Raw genomic sequence first — 18,383 nt, forward strand, 5'->3', positions numbered from 1 at the left:
CTGTCCCCAGCCCGCGCTGGGGAGCCTGGCCCACAGCAGGCGCCTGTGAAACGCTTGTTGATTGACCAAACGGCCCCTCGAGACTGGTTCCAAGAGAATTGGGGAGGCACACGGAGATCTGGTGCTGAACTGGGGGTCCAGTGGCCCCCTCAAATCGCCAAAGGGCCTGGCGGCTCTGCACGGCCACTCCCCGGCCCGGGGGCACCCCGGGGAGGGGTGCTGAGGCTGCCCAGAGGGCCGGCAGGGCTCGGACAGCCCGGGAGGGTCTGCCTGGGCCCGCCCCAAGCCTCTCGGCCCCAGCTCCGCGGGTGGGGGGACTTGGAGCCCTGCCAAAGCCGGGCAGCCCCGAGGGGCGAAGCCGGACCGAGAGCCGCTCCGGCCCCGCGCAGACCGCTCCGCGCCCGCGCCCCTCCCGGGCCCCGCCCCTCCCCGGCTCTCGCCCCTCTGCCCGCCCCCCCCCGGGCTTCGCCCCTTCCACCGTCCCCTCCCCTGTCCCCCCTCCCCGGCCACCCTTCTGCAGTCCCCGCGTGGCGGCGGCCGCGGGAGCCACGTGTGGCGGCGGCGCGGGGAAGCGCGGCCACGCCTGGCCCGGCCATCGTTCCCGACGCGGCGGCGGTGCGCACCGGGCAGCGGCCCCTCAGCGCGCCCGGCCGGGCCCCCGAGCGCGGCGCCGGGAGCATGAGCGCGGGCCCGGAGCGCAGGGCGGCGGCGCCCCCCGGAGTGCTGCCCGCGCCCCGCGCCTCCAAGGTGGAGCTGCGGCTCAGCTGCCGGCACCTGCTGGACCGCGACCCGCTCACCAAGTCCGACCCCAGCGTGGTGCTGCTGCTGCAGTCCCAGAGCCAGGGGGTGCGGGGAGGGGGGGGGGGGGGGCGCGCCCGGGTCCCCCCTCCCGCAGGTGCTGAGTGGGGACCCAGAGAGGAGGTGGGCAGGGTGCAGGGCAGGGTCGGGCTGGGGTTCCGAGGTCTAGGTATCGGTGTCCAGGAGTTGGGGGGGCTGGACTGGAGGCCATGGAGAGGAGCCCCAGGTAGAGAGAGGGAGAGCAACCCCAGGGCCAGGGGCAGGCCCCCAGGTGCGGGTTGGGTGCTGGAGTGAGGCTCCCAGGCTTGAGGTGCTGGCAGGGGGCTTGACTAAGGCCGGCAGAAGGGAGTGGGGGGAACCGGAGAGCATGGTGTGCCCGATGGGGGACGCGGGGTTGACCTGGGCTCACAGGTCCCCTGTGGCCTGGGGAGGCAACCAGGAGGGCCACTGCTCTCCGGGTCCTCACCCACCAGGCGGAGGCACCCACACCTCGGAACCCTGAGTGGGAGCGCGGACGACCAGGCACGGCTGCTGGGTGAGGGGAGCGGCTGGCTGAGGCTGGGCACTGGCGAGCTGCAGACTTGGTATCTCACCAGCCCTGGGGGGCTCCCAGCCTGTCGCTGGCCGGTGCTCTTGTGGCTGATGCTAGCACGAGCCTCCAGGCTCAGCCCAGCACTTGTGGCCAGGATGGGACAGCTGGGGTCTGGTTTGTGAGCTCCACGACCTGTTTCTCCCTCTGAAACTCTCGGGTCCCGGGGGTCGCCGGGGTGCCTGCGCAGCCCGCCGCCCCTTGTCACGCCTCAGCCCCACCCTTCCTGTGGGCCTGTCATGGCCATAGCTCAGGGTACTCTAGGCCGTGCCAAGTGCTCTCAGCGAGACCTGTGCCTCACCTGGAAAGGTCGAGAAGTGCCTGACCTGGGCAGGAGAGGCTGGGTTGAAGCTGTGGTGGAACTGAGGCGTCCCTCCCCAGGCTGGCTGTGGTGGCAGTGCAGGGGGGCCTGGGTGGGGTGGTGGGGCAGAGGGGGAGGGGGAGACCCCGGTGGTCCCTGCTGGAGACCTGGCAGGGGGCGGCAGACAGGCTGGGCCCCGGCCTGTGAGGGGCACAGAGTCCTGGAGGCTCCATGGGCGGCCCACCCCAGACCCGCTCTGCTCCCCCACGGGCTGTGACCTTGCACTGTTCCTTGCCTTCTCCTGACTGGCAGCCTCCTGGGACTGAACCCTAAAGGTCATCAAACTAGGAAGGGAAGGGCCACCTCAGCCCAGTGTGTTTGTGGTGATGGGGACATTGGGAGGCTCTGTGAGGGGGGCTTGTTTTGTCTGAGCCCGAGTGCTGATGTCCCTGGAGGGGAGGTGGTCCACCCAGACCCTCCGTCTGATGGTGTGGGAGTTTGCAGACCCTGGAGGATGGCAAATCTACCTCCCCTGCCTGGATTGTGCTTTAGGGGTGTAGGGGGGCCTCAGGTGGAGGAGAGAGCTGAACCCAGGGGGACGTGTACCCTGCCCCAGTCTCCCAGTCTACCTAGTTGGGGAGAGCTCCACTTAGGGTTCGCCCGGCCCAGGATTCTTTTTTTTTTTTAAGATTTTTTTTATTTATTTATATGACAGAGAGAAATCACAAGTAGGCAGAGAGGCAGGCAGAGAGAGATAGAGAGGAGGAAGCAGGCTCCCTGCTGAGCAGAGAGCCTGATGCGGGACTCGATCCCAGGACCCTGAGATCATGACCTGAGCCGAAGGCAGCGGCTTAACCACTGAGCCACCCAGGCGCCCCCGGCCCAGGATTCTAAGCCAACGGTGTTCCTCACTTGCACTGCTTTTGCACAGGATGCGTTCCCTCTCTGAGCCTCAGTTTCCCCAACTGTGACAGGGATAGAGTGGGCTGTGGTGGGCCCGACATAAGCAGAGGCAGAGAAGCTGCAGCCTAGGTCTCGCGAGGGCTGAGGGCCTTTCTTTCAGGGTGGGGGTGCTTGAGGCTCCCGGCAGCCCCGCAGCAACTGAAATCCTGAGGATTGGAGTGTGGGTTGGTGGGGAGGGGTGTCTCCCCAGGGCATGGCCTGCACTCGAGTTCGCCAGAAACACATGAGGGCAGGTGGATCCGAGCTGGGTGCCCAGGGCCCGGGGAGTGCATGGGGGGAACACAGTGCTCCTGAGGGGCCTGCTCAGCCGGGGCTGTCTGCAGGTGGACAGAACGGAGGTCGTCAGAAGCAGCCTGCACCCCGTGTTCTCCAAGGTCTTCACGCTCGACTACTACTTCGAGGAGGTCCAGAAGCTACGCTTCGAGGTCTATGACACCCACGGACCCTGCAGCCTTGGCTGTCAGGATGATGATTTCCTGGGGGGCATGGAGTGCACCTTGGGACAGGTGGGCACCTGTCCCCTCAGGAGGAGAGGCCCGGGTGGGGGGAGGCGTACCTGGGCCAGCGCTGAGGGCTGGCGGGAGGCGGCATGGGGACGGCCTGACTGAGAGCCGACCACGGTACCTCGGAGCTCCCTCTGGGATGAGCGTTCCGCTCTGCCTGTCTCCAGAGTGCCTGCTCTTAAAAATCCCTTATTAGTGAGTTTTAAACTTATGTAATTTTGAACTGGTAAAGCAGTCCTGTAATCCAACCTCTGGAAAGCCGTGGTATGAAACTCCTGCCTCTTGCCTGTCCCCGGGTTCTGTGCTCTCACGTGAGGAAATGGGTGTATTTTTTCTCTCCGTGTGTGTGTTTTAACAACACAGACCACATTCCGTTCTGCACCGGCTTTCTCCACTTTCGTGACCTGAGGCGGCCCTTCCACGTTGTCGCGCGAAAGCACCCTGTCTCTCCCCGCGGCAGACGGACTGGCCCGTCGAGGGCTGCTGTCCCCAGAGGGCCAGAGGGACGCCGTTTGCGGCCCTGGGATGATGTCCTGTCCCATAGCTCTTCCCTTAGCAGCGCAGGAGGGCGCTGGCTGGCCGGCTCTGTGCCGGGCTCGTCCAGCCGCCTGCCTCCCCCTCGGTCGTGAGGGATGGTGCTTCCCTTCCAGTGTGACTGATGTGCAGTCCTGGGTGCAGAGCTCACGGTGGCTGCCGACCAGTGTAGGTACCTGTGTGCCTGACCATCTCCCAGCTCCCACGGGAGATGTCTTAACCCCCCCACCCCCCTCGTCTCCAGCCAACTCTTGCAAGCCTGGCCTGTTCTAGAACTTCCTGTTCATGAAGCACACGGTGTGTTCCCATTTGCATCCGGTTTCTTTTACCCAACATGATGTCTGCGTGACTCATCCCCGTTGCTGTCTGGTTCAGAGCTGGTCCCCCATTTTACAGATGACAGCACTGAGATTAAGGGCGGGCACGTCGGCAGAGCAGGACTCCCCCGCTGGTGGCTTCCCACCTGCACTTCTTGAGCGTGGGAGAAGATAGTGCACACCCCAGACACAGGCGTAGACACTCGTGTGTTGCCATGTGTGCACAGACATACATGCACACATGGGCACAGGTCCACAGATGAGGGTACAGAGCGTGCTTGGACACGCAGAAAGCAGGTATGGGCACACGCATGTCTAGGTAGACAGGGGAACTTTACTTTAGACACTGAGAAGCTCCTTGGAGCCGCCCATCCGCGGACTCGCCGGGCCGGCTGCCATCAGGGCTCGAGGTATGGCCCCTGCCTGTAAATCCAGGACCTGGAGCACGTCGCTGAGCTCTGCCTGCAACTCCCGGCATTGGCCCACCTTGGGGTGGTTGGGGACAGAGAAGAAAGCGCTAATGGACCTTAACAGGTTCACAAACCAGCCATCCTGCTTTTCCTCATAGGTTAGACCCAGAAGTGGAGCCTACCAGTGGTAGAGCCCAGGAGGCTCGGGTCGTGGCCTCCCTCCCCTCCCACCCCTTAGCCTGTGTGGGCCGGGAAGGGTCCCATATGCTCGTGCTGGGGAGCTGGGAGCTGGGAGCTGGCAGCCCCACGAGCGTGTGAGGGTTGGGAATATGGGAATATCCTGTCTGCTGTGCGGACTCAGCTCTGCTCCCACAGACCTGGGGCTAGGTGAGTGCCGTGGGGGGGCAGCGTTCGGTCACCACGGTGACAGGTCTTCCCGGGCCTGCGGTGGGGGGAGTCCCTACCAAGTCGGGAGCCTTTGGGGGCTGTGAGGGGCTGTCCTCACCGACCGACCCCTTCTGCAGACCAGGGCGCCCACCCCCCTGAGCGCCGGACACAGCTTCCGGGGGTCAGCTCACCGGCCCCGGCTAGGGCTCTGTGGGTCCGAATGAGGGCCCGGTGAGGAGGAGGCAGAGGCCCAGGTGGGCAGGGGTGGGGACGGGTCCACAGGGAGGGTGAGCGCCACGGATGTCCAGGGAGCAGCACTGTCTGTGTGAACTCGCGGGGTGGTGGGGAGCTGGCTTGGTGTCTCCGTTCTCGCTCTCGAGCCCTCTGCCACCTTCCGCGCAGCCGGGAAGCCCAGGGCAGGCCCGGGAACCCCCTTGGCCTCACGGTGCTCAGGGGCTTGAAGCACCTCCCGCCTGGGGACCAGCAGGGGCCGCGGAGGAACCGGGCGCGCGTCCGGCCTGGGGTGCAGGAGCTGCTTCTGCCTCGTCCTCCCTCAGTGCATGGGCGATGGGTGGGCTCCGGAAGCCGTGGAACCAGAAGGCCCCCAACTGAGCCGGGGGTCACAGCCGCACAGAGGGACATCCATCAGGTGGCCAAGCGTCTCCAGAGAGGGCCCAGGGCTGTGGGGCCCTGGGGCTCAGGTTTGACTGAGCCGGGCTGCCCAGGGCAACTGAAGGCAGGGTCAGGGTCCCCAGGGGGCAGGAGCTGACCCCTCCCTGACTGTTCTGACTTCCAGATTGTGGCCCAGAAAAAGATGACTCGTGCACTGCTGCTCAAGTTCGGCCGGAACGCCGGCAAGTCCACCATCACGGTGAGGCTGCCCGCCTCCCCCACGCCCCCCCGGCCACTGCCCCCCGCACACCCCCTCCTTCCTGCTCCTGGCTTGGAGAGGCGCATCCTGGAAGAGGGAGGGTCAAGGCCCCAGGCTGCCTTCGGAGGTCCCGGAGCTCCACGACGCTCTGGCTTCCCTCCCCAGGTGATCGCTGAGGACATCTCCGGGAACAATGGCTACGTGGAGCTGTCCTTCAGGGCCCGGAAGCTGGACGACAAGGTGCGTGCTGGGTGCCCGGGCTAGGGGGGTTGGCCGGGATGACAGCCCAGCCCTAGCTCCACCATCCCCCTTCAGAGCCTCTCCAGACAGATCAGCCTCAGGGAAAGAAGCTTTGCTGGGAGCCGGGAGGGGCCCCGGGCAGGCTGCTCCTGTCCCTGCTGTCCCTGCCCCTGGCTCATAGCTGAGTTCTTCCTGAGGGCTGGGCCCCTTCCTGAAATCTCTGTTCAACGATGGGGTCACGTGCGCGGGGAGGCTGCCATCCAGACAGTGGAGGGATGGGCTCTGAGCCTGACTCTGCCGACTCTCCCATGGGGTGGGAGCACACGGGCCAGGGTCTGACCTGCTGGAAGGCGTCTCCTGCTGCCTCCCCTGGCCTGGGAGATTGGAGCCTGGGGACGAGGAGCGAGGACAGCAGCTGAGGGCCTTTAGCTTGGCCGGAGAGAGGGTGGGCCTAGGACTGAGAGTTCCGGGAAGGGTACTGGGGAGCCAGTGAAGGCTCGAGAGGGGAGAGCAAGGCCTCTGTTCCCCTCCGAGAGGCTCCTGCCCTCATTTCATAGCCTAGGAGGTGGAGGCTCCGTGGGGGTGGAGAGCAGGTGGGGAAGCGGCAGAGCCGGGCCGAGGCTGCTCCCGGTCCGTTCAATGAGCATGGCCCCCGCGTCTTCAGGACCTCTTCAGCAAGTCAGACCCCTTCCTGGAGCTTTACCGGGTCAACGACGATCAGAGCGAGCAGCTGGTGTACAGGACGGAGGTGAGGGCTCCCTGACGTCCACTGCAGTGCTCTGGGGACAGGAACGCGAGGACAGGGCCAGGAGCCAGCCCAGGCCCTCCCCCGTGCCCTCCCAGCGCCCACCTCCCCCCCAGCAGGGAGCCCCAGACCAGGCCTGTCGCTGGAACCCACAGCTGTGTTTCCTTGTCCTGCTTGCAGCTGAGGTTAGCGCAGTGAGACACGGTTTCCTCTTGAGATAAATTAATCTGTGTTTAAGAAAAAAAAAAAGGAGGCTATTTAAAGAGCAGGGGTTCCAGGTGGCCCAGGAATGTGGGACGCTCTGGTGGTGGTTCCGGGAGCAGCACCCGTCCGCCTGCCCCCCGCCCGTCCCCAGGTGGTGAAGAACGACCTCAGCCCCGTGTGGGAGCCCTTCAAGGTGTCCCTGTGTAACCTCTGCTGCTGCGAGGAGACGCGGCCTCTGAAGGTGGGGCCTGCGGGCCGGGTGGGGTGGGGCTGGGGGTGGGGGGGCTGCTGCGGGGGCCCTGGCGGGCAGGCAGGCTGAGGGGGCCTGGGCTCCCCAGTGCCTCGTCTGGGATCATGACTCCCGCGGAAAGCACGATTTCATCGGGGAGTTCTCCACCACCTTTGAGGAGATGCAGAAAGCTTTCCGGGAGCACCAGGTGAGCCGGGCCCCCTCCTCCCCCCTGCCTGAGAACAGGGCGGAAACTGGGTAAAAGTGCCAGTTGGCAAAAGGTTCTTGGGGAGGAGCCACGTGGGCAGGCAGAGCGCTGGCCCTGAGAAGACTGACCACCACGCCAGCCAGGTGGCCAGACGGGGACACCAGTCACCTTGTCACCACTGGAAAAACGCTGTCCAGGGTTGGGGTTTTGAGGCCCCCTGCCCCCTCGCGGTGGGTGTTGGGTACTGGTGCTCTGGGGGGGTGTCTCTGCCTATCCCTGTCCCCCAGGCCCAGTGGGACTGTGTGAACGCCAAGTACAAGCAGAAGAAGCGTCATTACAAGAACTCTGGGGTGGTGATCTTGGCAGACCTGAAGGTGAGCTGCGGCCCCCACTCACCCACCGTGGGTCAGGGACCTGCACCTATCTAAACTCTGCAGAGAGCCAACAGGCAGGGGCACGCTTTCCCTGGGAGTCCCCCTTATCAGATGGACCCTCAAAGGCCCCCAACCCCAGAGACCCAGGGTCTCCAGTCCTTGGGGGAGGGATGGAGGGCAGGAGGAGTCTGAGAAGGGAAGTTGGGGGGACGCTGGAGGTCAGGCCACCCCAGGCAGCTACCCTGGAAGGTGGGTGCCTGGGGATCCAGGCCACGTCTGGGCGTGGGGTGCCCTGGGTGGGCCCTGCCGACGCCCCTGCCTGGAAGTTCTACAGGGTTCACTCGTTCCTGGACTACATCATGGGCGGCTGTCAGATCCACTTCACGGTGCGTGCCCGGGACCCCCACTCCCCACCCCGCCACACAGAGCCTGGGCGCCCTCCCCAGTGTCCCCAGGGCAGACGGATGGGGGTCCATGTGCGTATGTGGGTGGACTAAGGCCCTTCTGCAAGGTCTGGAGGGCTCACTCCCCCCTGCCTGGGCTCTGGGCACAGAGGTTCCCCCCGGGAGGGGCTGGAGCAAGACTCAGCGCCCCCAGAAGCAGTGACACGAAGACATGTGAGAAGGAGCAGAAGGACACTTGTTTCTGCCAGCGACAACACCAGAGGCCCCAAGACCAAGCTGCGGTGGCCTGGCCTGGAGAGGCTTTGTGTCACCTCCTTGTTCCTTTGTGGACGTGTGGGTTCATGTCGCTGGCGCGCAGCAGCCAGAGGGGCCTAAGGGAAGTGTCCCAGCAGGGGCAGGGGCAGGGGTGGCACAGGGGACCCCAGCCCAGGCAGGGCGGCCGCAGAGACAGGTGGGCTTGGTCTTGGCCTTGGGTCCCCCCCACCGCCCCTGCCCCAGGGTCGTGGGTCCATGGGACCTGTGCTGTGGGCTCAGGGATGGTGTCCCCTGGGGGGGGCTGGTTTCCTCCTGAGGGTCCAAGCGCCGTCCCTGTGTGCTGGGATGCCCAGCCCAGGTCGCCCTCTGTCCTCCACACCATCACAGAGCTGGGCCCTCCTGCCGGATTCTGGGTGCCACCCGCAGGGGGAGGGGCCTCGGCTCAGGAGCCAGGGTCTCTGCAGGTGGCCATCGACTTCACGGCCTCCAACGGGGACCCCCGCAACAGCTGCTCTCTGCACTACATCAACCCCTTCCAGCCCAACGAGTACCTCCAGGCTCTGCTGGCCGTGGGGGAGATCTGCCAAGACTACGACAGGTGCGGCCCCCACCCCCCGGCCTCCCCGGCCCCCTTCCTCCAGCTCAGTTTTGGGCCCAGGGAGCAGGCATCATGGCTGTATCCACCGGCCCAAGGAAGGCTGGCGGCATCTGGGCCGCGGTAGGCGGGGCTTGCTGCACAGGCCAGCCCCGGGCGTCCCTGCGTGGCTGATTCCCACGGGCAGTCCGGCCCCCTGAGGAAGAAGAGGAAGCTCAGAATCCCCCATGTGCTGAGGTGGGGCTGGCCTTTCCTCACATGGTCCCCCTCGCCCTTCACACAAACATGGAGGGTGGCCCACTTGACAGACCAGTAAACTGAGGCCAAGGAGGGGTAGACCCCTCTGTAAGGGGGTGGGTGGCAGAGAGCTGAGGTCCCAAAGACAGGAGGCCAGGGCTTCCCAGGGTCAGGCTCTGGCCCCAGGCGGGAGTTGGCTCTGTTCCTGTCTGGAGGCTGGGTGTCTTCCTCAAGGCCCCGTGCCTCCGTGTCCCCGCCCCGGTGTGGTTCAGAGCAGGGCCGGCCACCCGGGGAAGTGGCGGAATGGGTGTCCCGGCTCTGGTGGGTGTCGTCCCAAAGCACCCCACTCCCAGGGAAACCGTGGACCCTGTGTGATGCGGCCGCCTCTCTTCCAGCGACAAGAGGTTTTCTGCTTTGGGCTTTGGAGCCCGAATTCCTCCCAAGTATGAGGTAGGAGGGCCTGGGGCCCGGGACCCCACCCCCCTGCCCCTGCTGGGGCCTCCTGGGCCATGCTGCTTGTCCCCAGCAGAAGCTGTCCTGGGTCCTCCCAGTACTGGGAACCCAGCGACCCTGAGCTTCCAGCCAGAGGGACTGACCTTGGTCACCTAGCACCAGTGACCTCTGGAGAACTCAAGAAAAGTCTGTGTCTCTGTCAGGAGAAGGGGGATGAGTCTGGAATCTCCCAATGGCGAAGAGCAGAACATGTTGGCGGGGTGGGGGGTTGTGTTGGTGTACGCGACTCCGACGCCCTGGCTGTAGGGGCTGAGGGCTGGCTGCCTGCCCCCTCTCCCGGGTGCCTCCCTCCACGAGGCTCTGTCCCCACAGGGGCCCCAGGGGCTGCAAACCTACCTCTCCCAGGAAGTGGGGGGGTTCCTGGACGGGTAGCCAAGCTGACGGTGCCTCTGCGTCCACCCAGGTGTCCCACGACTTCGCCATCAACTTCAACCCTGAGGACGATGAGTGTGAAGGTAAGGCCTGAGGCGGGCCTGGGTGGGGGGTGCCCCGGGCCGGGCTCACCCTCCTTCCCCCGCAGGAATCCAGGGTGTGGTGGAGGCCTACCAGAACTGCCTGCCCAGGGTCCAGCTCTACGGCCCCACCAACGTGGCCCCCATCATCTCCAAGGTGGCCCGCATGGCCGCGGCGGAGGAGCGCAGCGGGGAGGCCTCCGTAGGTACCGGGGCGGGCCGTGCTGCGGGCACTGGGTGCAGGGGACGGTGGCGCCTGCCGCGGTGTGGGGGGCACGGAGGTCAGGGAGGCGCAGAGCTGGGGGCGCTGAGGGCTGCAGGAGGGCCCCAAAGCCCCCCTAGAGGCACAGGTGTCCTCACCCCCAGGGGGCCACACCCCCGGGCGCGGGTTTGCCCGGAACCCTAACCCTACAGGCCGCTGTCTGCTGCGCGAATATCACTTTTTTGTTTCTATATTTTTCACAAATAATATTGTGCTGAAGATTTCAATCTGCTTTACTTTTTCCTTTCCTTTTATTTTTAAATATTTTGCTTATTTATGAGAGAGAGAGGAGTGAGGGGAGAGTCCGAGGGCGAAGCAGGGTCCCTGCTGAGCGCGGACCGGACTCAGGACTGGACTTGGGGTCACGGCCCGCGGGGGAGGCAGACGCCTCACTGCCGGAGCCCCCAGGCACCCCCTGCTTTACCTTTTCCACATGTTTGTGGGTTGTTTGTGCTTCTGTGTGCCCAATGGTCCGTTGCTTTAACTATTTTGTAAAAGAGCCCACATTTGCAGAAGGGGGGTCCGCCTTCACCCGGGCTCACCAGACTCGGACTTGCTTCCGCTTCCTCCCGAGCCTCTCCTCCCTCCCCTCACATGTGTGTGTTCCTGGGACTTCTGAAGCGTTGGAGAGCTAGCTGCCAACCTCCCGATGCCCCCCAGCAGCAAGGATTCTGTGCCCAAGCCCAGGGCGCTGAAGGAGGCCCTTCTGATCTCAACCCCCTTCCACGTGTGTCTACATTTGGCTCTGGTCGCTGGATCTGCCTGGCGCCCCGGTCTCCTGACCTGTAGGGCCCCTCAGCTTCGCTGTGTCCTTGGGACTTGCCATCATCCAGACTCCAGCCGCCTGGATGGCCCCTCACCCTGTTGGGGCCACCCCACGGTTTATGCTCTCTCGCCTAGGCACAGCGGCCCCGACACCAGGGCTGCCTGCAGCACCTCGCCCTGTGATTTCCTAAGGCTTTGCTGTGTTTCCTGCTATCTGTGCATTCTCTGACACAAACACAACACAAGTATCAACGTCAGGAAATGTAATGTAGATACAGTTGTTTCACTGAATTTATAGAATACGTTCCAATTACATTCACTTCTCCAGTGATAACCCCATAGCACGGCTATTTCTGGCACAGGACCCAATCGAGAATCAAGGGCGGCAGGCACCCTCCCATATGATTTTGAAGCACATCCTAGACACATAATTTCATCTGTAAATGTCAGTATAAACCTCTAGAAGAGAGAAAACAGAGCCACCGTGCCGTGAGCACACCTAAAAGACCACAGCAGTTCCCTCGCTGTCGGAACAGCCAACGGGACATCTCTCGGTAGCACACACATCCGGCCAGCTAATGCAGTCCTGATGGCTGTAGCGGCAGGACTGGGGCGAAATGGCCCCCGTGTGATTGGTGGCTGTGTCCCCGCCTTCCCCTGCTGTCCGGCTGGTGGAGGGGGTGTCCTGCAGGGTCTCCAGGTCTCGAGGCTGCTGCCGGGATGCTTAGGAACATTCACCCCAGTCTTGACTTCTGGATCCTGTAAACAGAGGTGGGGGGGGTCCGCAGGAGGCACTCGTGTCTGCCTCTGTCCTCCCTGGTGCTCCGAGCCCCCATCGTCACCAGGGTGCCCTCCAATAGGGGTTTCTGTGGGCTCTCAGCTTGCTTCCTGCAGAGCAGTGTTGGCACGGTGGGCAGGCGCTCAGGCTGACCTGGGACCTACTCCTCCGTGCTCCCCACCCAACCTTTCCTGTCTCTTTCTGTCTGAAGGAAAGCGGCGTCACTTCATCCCAAGTCACACATGGTTTCCTGGGGCCGGACCACAGTCACCCATTCCCCAGTCCAGGGAGGCCCCGTGCTCACGGCAACGGAGCTCCGTGTTTGAGTAGCAGAGCTGAGGTTGCCCTGGACCTAGTCGGAGGGGCAGGAGGAGGGCGTGAGGGCTTTCCCGAGGAGGGCCATGTCCCCGGGGCTGGGAGCTGGGTCCAGCCGGGGTCCTCAGACTGCCCCGGTCACACCTCCCATGGGTCTGGGGCTCAGAGGGGGAGGGGGAGGTGGGGAGGGGGTGGTTGGGGCCTCTAGGCAAAGGTGACCTTGTTGGGCGCCCACTGGTCTTTCCGTCACGTGGTGTCGCCGTGTCGGTGCCCACTGGGTCAGGGTCTTCTTTTTTCTCCTTTCTATTTCCTCTTGTCCGGGTTTTTTATACTGATTCTTAGTAGTTCTGTTTTCTGGGATTTTTAAAAAAGATTTTATTTTTTGATTTACTTGACAAAGACACACCGAGAAAGGGCACACAAGCAGAGGGAGTGGGGCAGGGGGAAGCAGGCTCCCCGCTGAGCAGAGAGCCTGATGCGGGGCTCGATCCCAGGACCCTGGGACCATGACCCGAGCCGAAGGCAGACGCCTAACGGCAGCCAACCAGGTGCCATCTTGGGGGATTTTTTGTGTTTATTTTTTAAAGATGTTATTTTGTAAGTAATCTCTACACCCAAAGTGGGGCTTGAACTCACGACCCTGAGATCAAGAGTTGCATGCCTGAACCAGCCAGCTGCCCTATTTTTTTTGTTTTTTCAGGTTTTTTTTTTTTTTTGAGAGAGAGAGAGAGAATGCGGTGGCAGGGGTGAGTGAGGGGCAGAGACTCTCCAGCAGACTCTATGCCCAGCACGGAGCCTGACACGGGGCTCACTCTCACAGCCCTGAGGTCATGACCTGAGCTGAAACCAAGAGTCAGATGCTCACCTGACCGAGCCACTCAGCCACCCCAAGCCCTGTTTTTGTTTTTTTTTAACAAAAGAAACAGACTTTTATTTGCGACAAGTCCCTATCTGTCCCCAGCGCCTGGCCAGGCTGGGCGGAGGGCGTCCTTTCTCAGAACTTCCTCGGATCCTGGGGTCCCTTCAGGGTGCAGGAGTCCCCGCCTACCGAGAGCCCACAGGTCTCTCCTTCTCAGGCTTCAGACTCGGGTTTGGACCCAGGCTCCATGGGATCGAGGTAGAGGCAGGCCAGGTTGGGAGTGGGGGAAGCACCCAGCCCAGGAAGTGAGCCCACGACGCCCTGTGGTTGTCATGTGTGACACTTCCACGACAGTTCCCGAGAAGCCTCAACCCCGCCGGCGCCCGAGGCCTGCTGCGGCCACCAGGCAGTCTATGGGGAGGGGAGCGGGCTGGGGGACTTGCAGCTGCCTGGGGGTAAGATACTGTCCTCAAGGGTCCCCAGGCGACCCCGGGGGGCCTGAGGAGGGGGCGCCGGGCCGCCCTGCCCACCCTGTGCCTGTGCCCTCAGCAATACTACATCCTGCTGGTCCTGACCGACGGCGTGGTGACCGACATGGCCGACACGCGGGAAGCCATCGTGCGCGCCTCCCATCTGCCCATGTCCATCATCATCGTGGGGGTGGGCAACGCCGACTTCACAGACATGCAGACCCTGGACGGGGATGACGGCGTCCTGCGCTCCCCGCGGGGCGAGCCGGCTCTCCGCGACATCGTGCAGTTTGTGCCCTTCCGGGAGCTCAAGAGCGTGAGTGCTGGGGCGGGGGGCTGTCCAGGGCCTGCCTGCCCCCCGGAGCAGGAAGCACCTGGAAACCTTCCTATTATGAAAATACTGAACTCACACATGGGAGAGAGGGCAGCACAGCGGGCTCCCCAGGCACCTTCAGACCCTTTGTGAGATACAGGAGGGAAATTCATGACCCGTGGACACACTCACGGGGTTTTATGGGGGGAGGGGCGCCCACCTCCTTCCTGCCTCAGACTTGCCCTCGGTGCCTGGGTTGGGAGGCAGGGCCACATGCGTGCAGGTGCCATGCGGGACAGGCCCGGGGGGCACTGCAGCCTCGTCTTCTCGGGTCTGGGTCCCCTACGAGGGCTCTCCTGGCCACCGGGAGACTTACTGGTCAGCTGTGGGACAGAGTCCACTACCCCTAGAGGATGGAGCCCCACCTCCAGAGGATGAGGCTGGCTGTGATGGGCTGGGGGCTGGAGGGCACGGAGGGTGCCCAGCTGTAACCCCGCTGTCCCCACTCTGAAGGCGTCCCCGGCGGCGCTGGCCAAGTGCGTGCTAGCCGAGGTGCCCCGGCAGCTGGTGGAGTACTACAGCTACAGGGAGCTGCCTCCCAGAGGCGGCGGCACCCACGACCGGGAGGCCGGCCCCCCGGAGACCGCCGGGCCGCCGGGAGTGCAGCCACGCTCTGTCGCCAGCACCCTCGAGGTCCCTTAGCTCCCCCCTACACCCCCCGCCCCCGCCTTCCAGAGCCCTCCTGTGCCTACCCCCGCCCACCCCTATGGTCCTGTGAGCCTGCTGCCTAGACCAGACCTGGATCCCCAGGGCTGAAGGATGAACAAATCCAGGCCTGGTGATCCCCAAAACAGGCGCTGAAGGTGTGGGGGTGCTGGTGGTGGCCCCCCCAAGCCTGGCCCTGCCCCCACCAGGCCGGTCTGGAACCATGCAGAGAAGGGATTCCTGAGGGCGCTTGGGGATTGGGGCATTTCCGCTTTGCACCTGACCTCCACTGAAGAGGGACGCCAGGCTGCCCTCCAGTTGTGGGGGAGACCCCGAGATGCCCCCAGACCCCAGACCCACAGCCAAGATTCCTCCTGCTCCTTGCTCGCTCCCACCTCTGCGCCGGAATCTGTGGGGTCTGGGGCTGGGAGCTGAGCATAATAAAGTGTCATTTCGTCCTCGAGCAGTCTGTGCCTTTGCTGTGGCCGCTCTGGCCTCCCTACCCTTGCAGCAGAGCACTGCACCCCCCTGGAGGAGTGAGGCAGGTGGGTCGGCCCCCTCCCACCCCCACATGGGGACAGTCTCCCGTTCTCTCAGGAGTGCAAGGGTGGCAGGAGGTAGTGCTCCACCCAAGGAAGGGCCAGGGCTGGAGCGACTGCCCCCCCACGCTGAGGGGCCACTCCTCGGCCTCCTGTGGTCCACCACCTGAAATCTGCCTTCCCGGCTCAGGTGGGGAGAGGCTACCCGGCAGGGACCTGGGTGCCTTTAACCAGCAACTCAGCTTTACACGGACCCACCATGCAATTCGCTGTTGGGAGCGCCCCCTGCCAAAGCCACCCAGCCCTGTGGAGGGGGTGGTGTCCGATTGAGATTTCCCCAGCAACAGCTTGTCTAGGAGAAACCAGCTGTTCTGACCCTAAATCTAGGCCCTCCCCCCTCCTCGCTCATCCACCGGTCCGTCCAGCCGTCTGTCCAACAACACGTCCGTCCGTCCAGCCTTCCCTCCCTCCCTCCGTCCACCTATACCCATCCGGTCGTCGACCTGTCCACCTGTCCGTCTATCTGTCCGTCCATCCGTCCGTCCATCCACCCACCCACTCTGGAGGCCTATTTTTAGCTCCTGATTCATCTCCTGTTAGGCGAGGATAATGGGCATTACCATGGTAACCTAGCTACTGCTGAATTCTGGAAGAGCCGATGTTGGTCTCTTTGGGGACAGAGAGGACACGCGAGAAACAGCCCTCTCCTTCCACACTGGGAGGCAGCAGGGTTCCAAGATGGGCGGGTGTTGTCAGTTGTGTCCTGACCCTACCACCAAGTCATGGATTTCAGTGGCAGAAGTCCTCAGATCATTCCAGGTTCCATTCAGGGATGAAGCCAAGGGAATTGGTCAGTTAAGATCTCGGGGGCAGAAGGCACAAAGAGTCAGCTCAGAAGAATGGGAGGGGGTCTGTGCTCAGCCGCAAGGCAGCAGGATTAGGCCCAGGAAGCAGCTCTGGGCCGGGGGTGGGGGGCGGGGCAAGGGGCCTGATGAGCCCGCAGGGGTGGAAGGGTTCATTTTTGGAGCTGTTGCCTTAGCAAAGGTGTAGCCGCTCCCAGAACATGCAGGTCCGAGAAGGAGCAGAGGTGTGAGGCCCCCACCTCCACCTCCACCTCCATGCTTTCCTTCTGCCTCTATCCTCGGGCCAACAGGAAGCAGGGAGCCATCTGAACGCAGCCTACAGTGATGTCCTCCTGGACTGGGGGAAAACAGGAGGCGGTGGGCCTGGGGCCTGGCTGTAGGGGGGGCTCAGCTGGGCACGTGCAGGTGTGTGGGGGCTGCTCAGAGAGTTGGGGCAGCACGGGGTCACCCGCTCAGCTGTCATGATATGATGACTGTTACCAGTTGGAGCCCAACATCGGCCGGGGCCTGAGCTGGCCAGGGAGACTCCGTCCCAGGACTTCTGTTGACCTTTGACTTTTTCTTGAGCTGCTGAGTGGGTGGCGTGGGAGCCAGGAACAGCCGGTGACCCCTGTGCAACCACGAGGGCTGGGACCACCTGGGAATGAGAGCACACAAAGGAACGAGGCCAGAGGAATCCCTGTAGGAGGGGCCTGGGCCCGAGCCCTGAGCTCAGACTGGCCTGCTGAGGGGCCGCACGCTCCTGCCCCACCCGGATCAGCTGAGGTGGGTTTCCACCACTGCCCCCCAGATTCTGGCCCAGATGGATGGCAAATCCTCCCACCACAGAGAAGAAAAGCAAGGCTCAGAACAGTTAAGTGACTTTCCCAGGGTCACACAGCTGGCCCGGGGCTGAAGCAGGACTCACCAGCCCCACTGCCTTTCCAGGATGTCTTTCACTACAGCCCCTTCCACCAAGGGATCTGATCTGGCTAGCTCTGAGCTCCAGAGCGGCTTCTAGGGAGGGAGCTAGGACAGCGTGACCGGAAACGCTACTGGCCCTCATGGAGACCCGCAGAGCCTCACTCATGCTTAGAGCGGCTGGGGATTTTCTCAGCAGTCAGTGCCAGGAGGTGTGGACAGAGGACCCCAGAGTGACCCTGGGATGGACTCACTTCAGAAATAGTTCCCAGCACACTGTTTGGAGTGGCCCCCTTGTCAGAGGATGGGTTTGGGATTTGCAGACAGCAAATGTGCTCGCAGTGGCCAGCTGCTTAAGCTCTGGCCCAGAGTCAGACTGGACACCTGCCTCCAGGGGTCCCCATCCAGCTTGGTCCAAACTGAGCACTCAGGGACACTGACTGGCCACAGGAGGCCACCCCCGGAGCCCAGGCGGACGCAGGGCCCGAGAAGGGTTCTCTGCTCTCGTGTTTGCACCCCTGGTGTTCGCACAGGTGTTGCGGTCCTGCCCCACCTGTCCAGGAACAGCTTCCAGGACAAGTCACGTCCTCATCTGCCATGAGAGCTTTAAGTCACAGCCCTAATTCCGTGGCAACCTCCTTCTCTTAGAACCTGGGAAGACTCAGGGTCCTATGTGACCCTCCAACGCTTGGTCCTGAAAATGCTGCTTTGCTGTCTTGCTCACTGAAGACACTGGCTCTTGGGACCCGGTTGCCAGGCTGCAAAGAAGCGGAAACCGTCCACCCAGTCGAGGCCCCCGCTGGCTGGCCACAGGCGTGTGGCACCACAAGAGGGTCCCCCAGCCTGGCTGAGACTCTAACTGCATCCTCAGCAGGGGGCCTGAGCCAGATTCCCCGGCTGATCCTGTCTGGTAGTCCTGACCCACAGAAATGGTATGAATTCATCCAGGTTTGCTGTCTTTGTAAGCCACCAAGTTTTCATAAAATCTTTTTTTTTAAAGATTCATGTATTTATTGGATAGAGACACAGGGAGAGAAGGAGCACAAGCAGGGGGAGAGAAAGAGGTAGAACAGGCTTCCTGCAGAAAGGGGATCCCAGGACCCTGGGATCATGGCCTGAGCTGAGGGGAGGCGCCCTGGGGCGGACACCCCGGGGCCCCTGGTTGCAGTTTGTTCGGCAGCGGCCCAGAACCGACACACTCTCTTCAGAGGGGTCTCCCTGGCGCCGGATGGGCGGTCCCCAGGGCCCGGCCCAAGATGCTGGCTGGGTACAGAAACACCAGTGTCGCAGAGGAGCGGGGCTGCTCCTGGTTCCGAGGGAGGTTTGCCCGGAGCTCGCTCTCTGGAGAGCTTGTCGCCGGCCGCCTCCCCACGGAGCCCAGGCGGGGTCTCGGAGGCTCCGACTCCGGGTCCGCGCGCCCGCCCCGGGGTCTGCCGCCCCCTCCCCGGGGCAGAGCGGGCGGCGACCGGGGGCCGCGGGGCCTCG

At 63.5% G+C, this 18,383-nt stretch overlaps 1 protein-coding gene across 4 annotated transcripts; it reads left to right on the top strand.

Moving 5' to 3' along the window:
* The first annotated feature begins 671 nt into the window (after window positions 1-671).
* CPNE7 (copine 7) lies at window positions 672-15,054 on the top strand. Of its 4 annotated transcripts, XM_059381456.1 has the most exons (15): window positions 672-848; window positions 2,959-3,157; window positions 5,599-5,673; window positions 5,839-5,913; window positions 6,578-6,661; window positions 7,014-7,103; window positions 7,201-7,299; window positions 7,587-7,673; window positions 8,000-8,059; window positions 8,797-8,930; window positions 9,560-9,614; window positions 10,081-10,132; window positions 10,198-10,331; window positions 13,658-13,894; window positions 14,405-15,054. In XM_059381456.1, exons 1-15 carry the CDS (start codon window positions 679-681, stop codon window positions 14,591-14,593), a joined length of 1,740 nt encoding a protein of 579 aa, XP_059237439.1. In that variant the 5' UTR covers window positions 672-678; the 3' UTR covers window positions 14,594-15,054. The 4 variants fall into 4 exon arrangements, 3 of the variants coding, with proteins under 3 accessions (XP_059237439.1, XP_059237436.1, XP_059237438.1); XR_009400666.1 differs by lacking the exons at window positions 672-848; window positions 10,198-10,331 and having other exon boundaries at window positions 3,053-3,157; window positions 8,227-8,930; window positions 14,405-14,495; XM_059381453.1 differs by lacking the exons at window positions 672-848; window positions 2,959-3,157; window positions 5,599-5,673; ... (2 more) ...; window positions 7,014-7,103; window positions 7,201-7,299 and having other exon boundaries at window positions 7,354-7,673; window positions 8,227-8,930.
* The last annotated feature ends 3,329 nt before the right edge of the window (window positions 15,055-18,383 follow it).

This window comes from Mustela nigripes, chromosome 17, assembly GCF_022355385.1.
Source record: "Mustela nigripes isolate SB6536 chromosome 17, MUSNIG.SB6536, whole genome shotgun sequence".
Classification (NCBI taxonomy): domain Eukaryota; kingdom Metazoa; phylum Chordata; class Mammalia; order Carnivora; family Mustelidae; genus Mustela; species Mustela nigripes.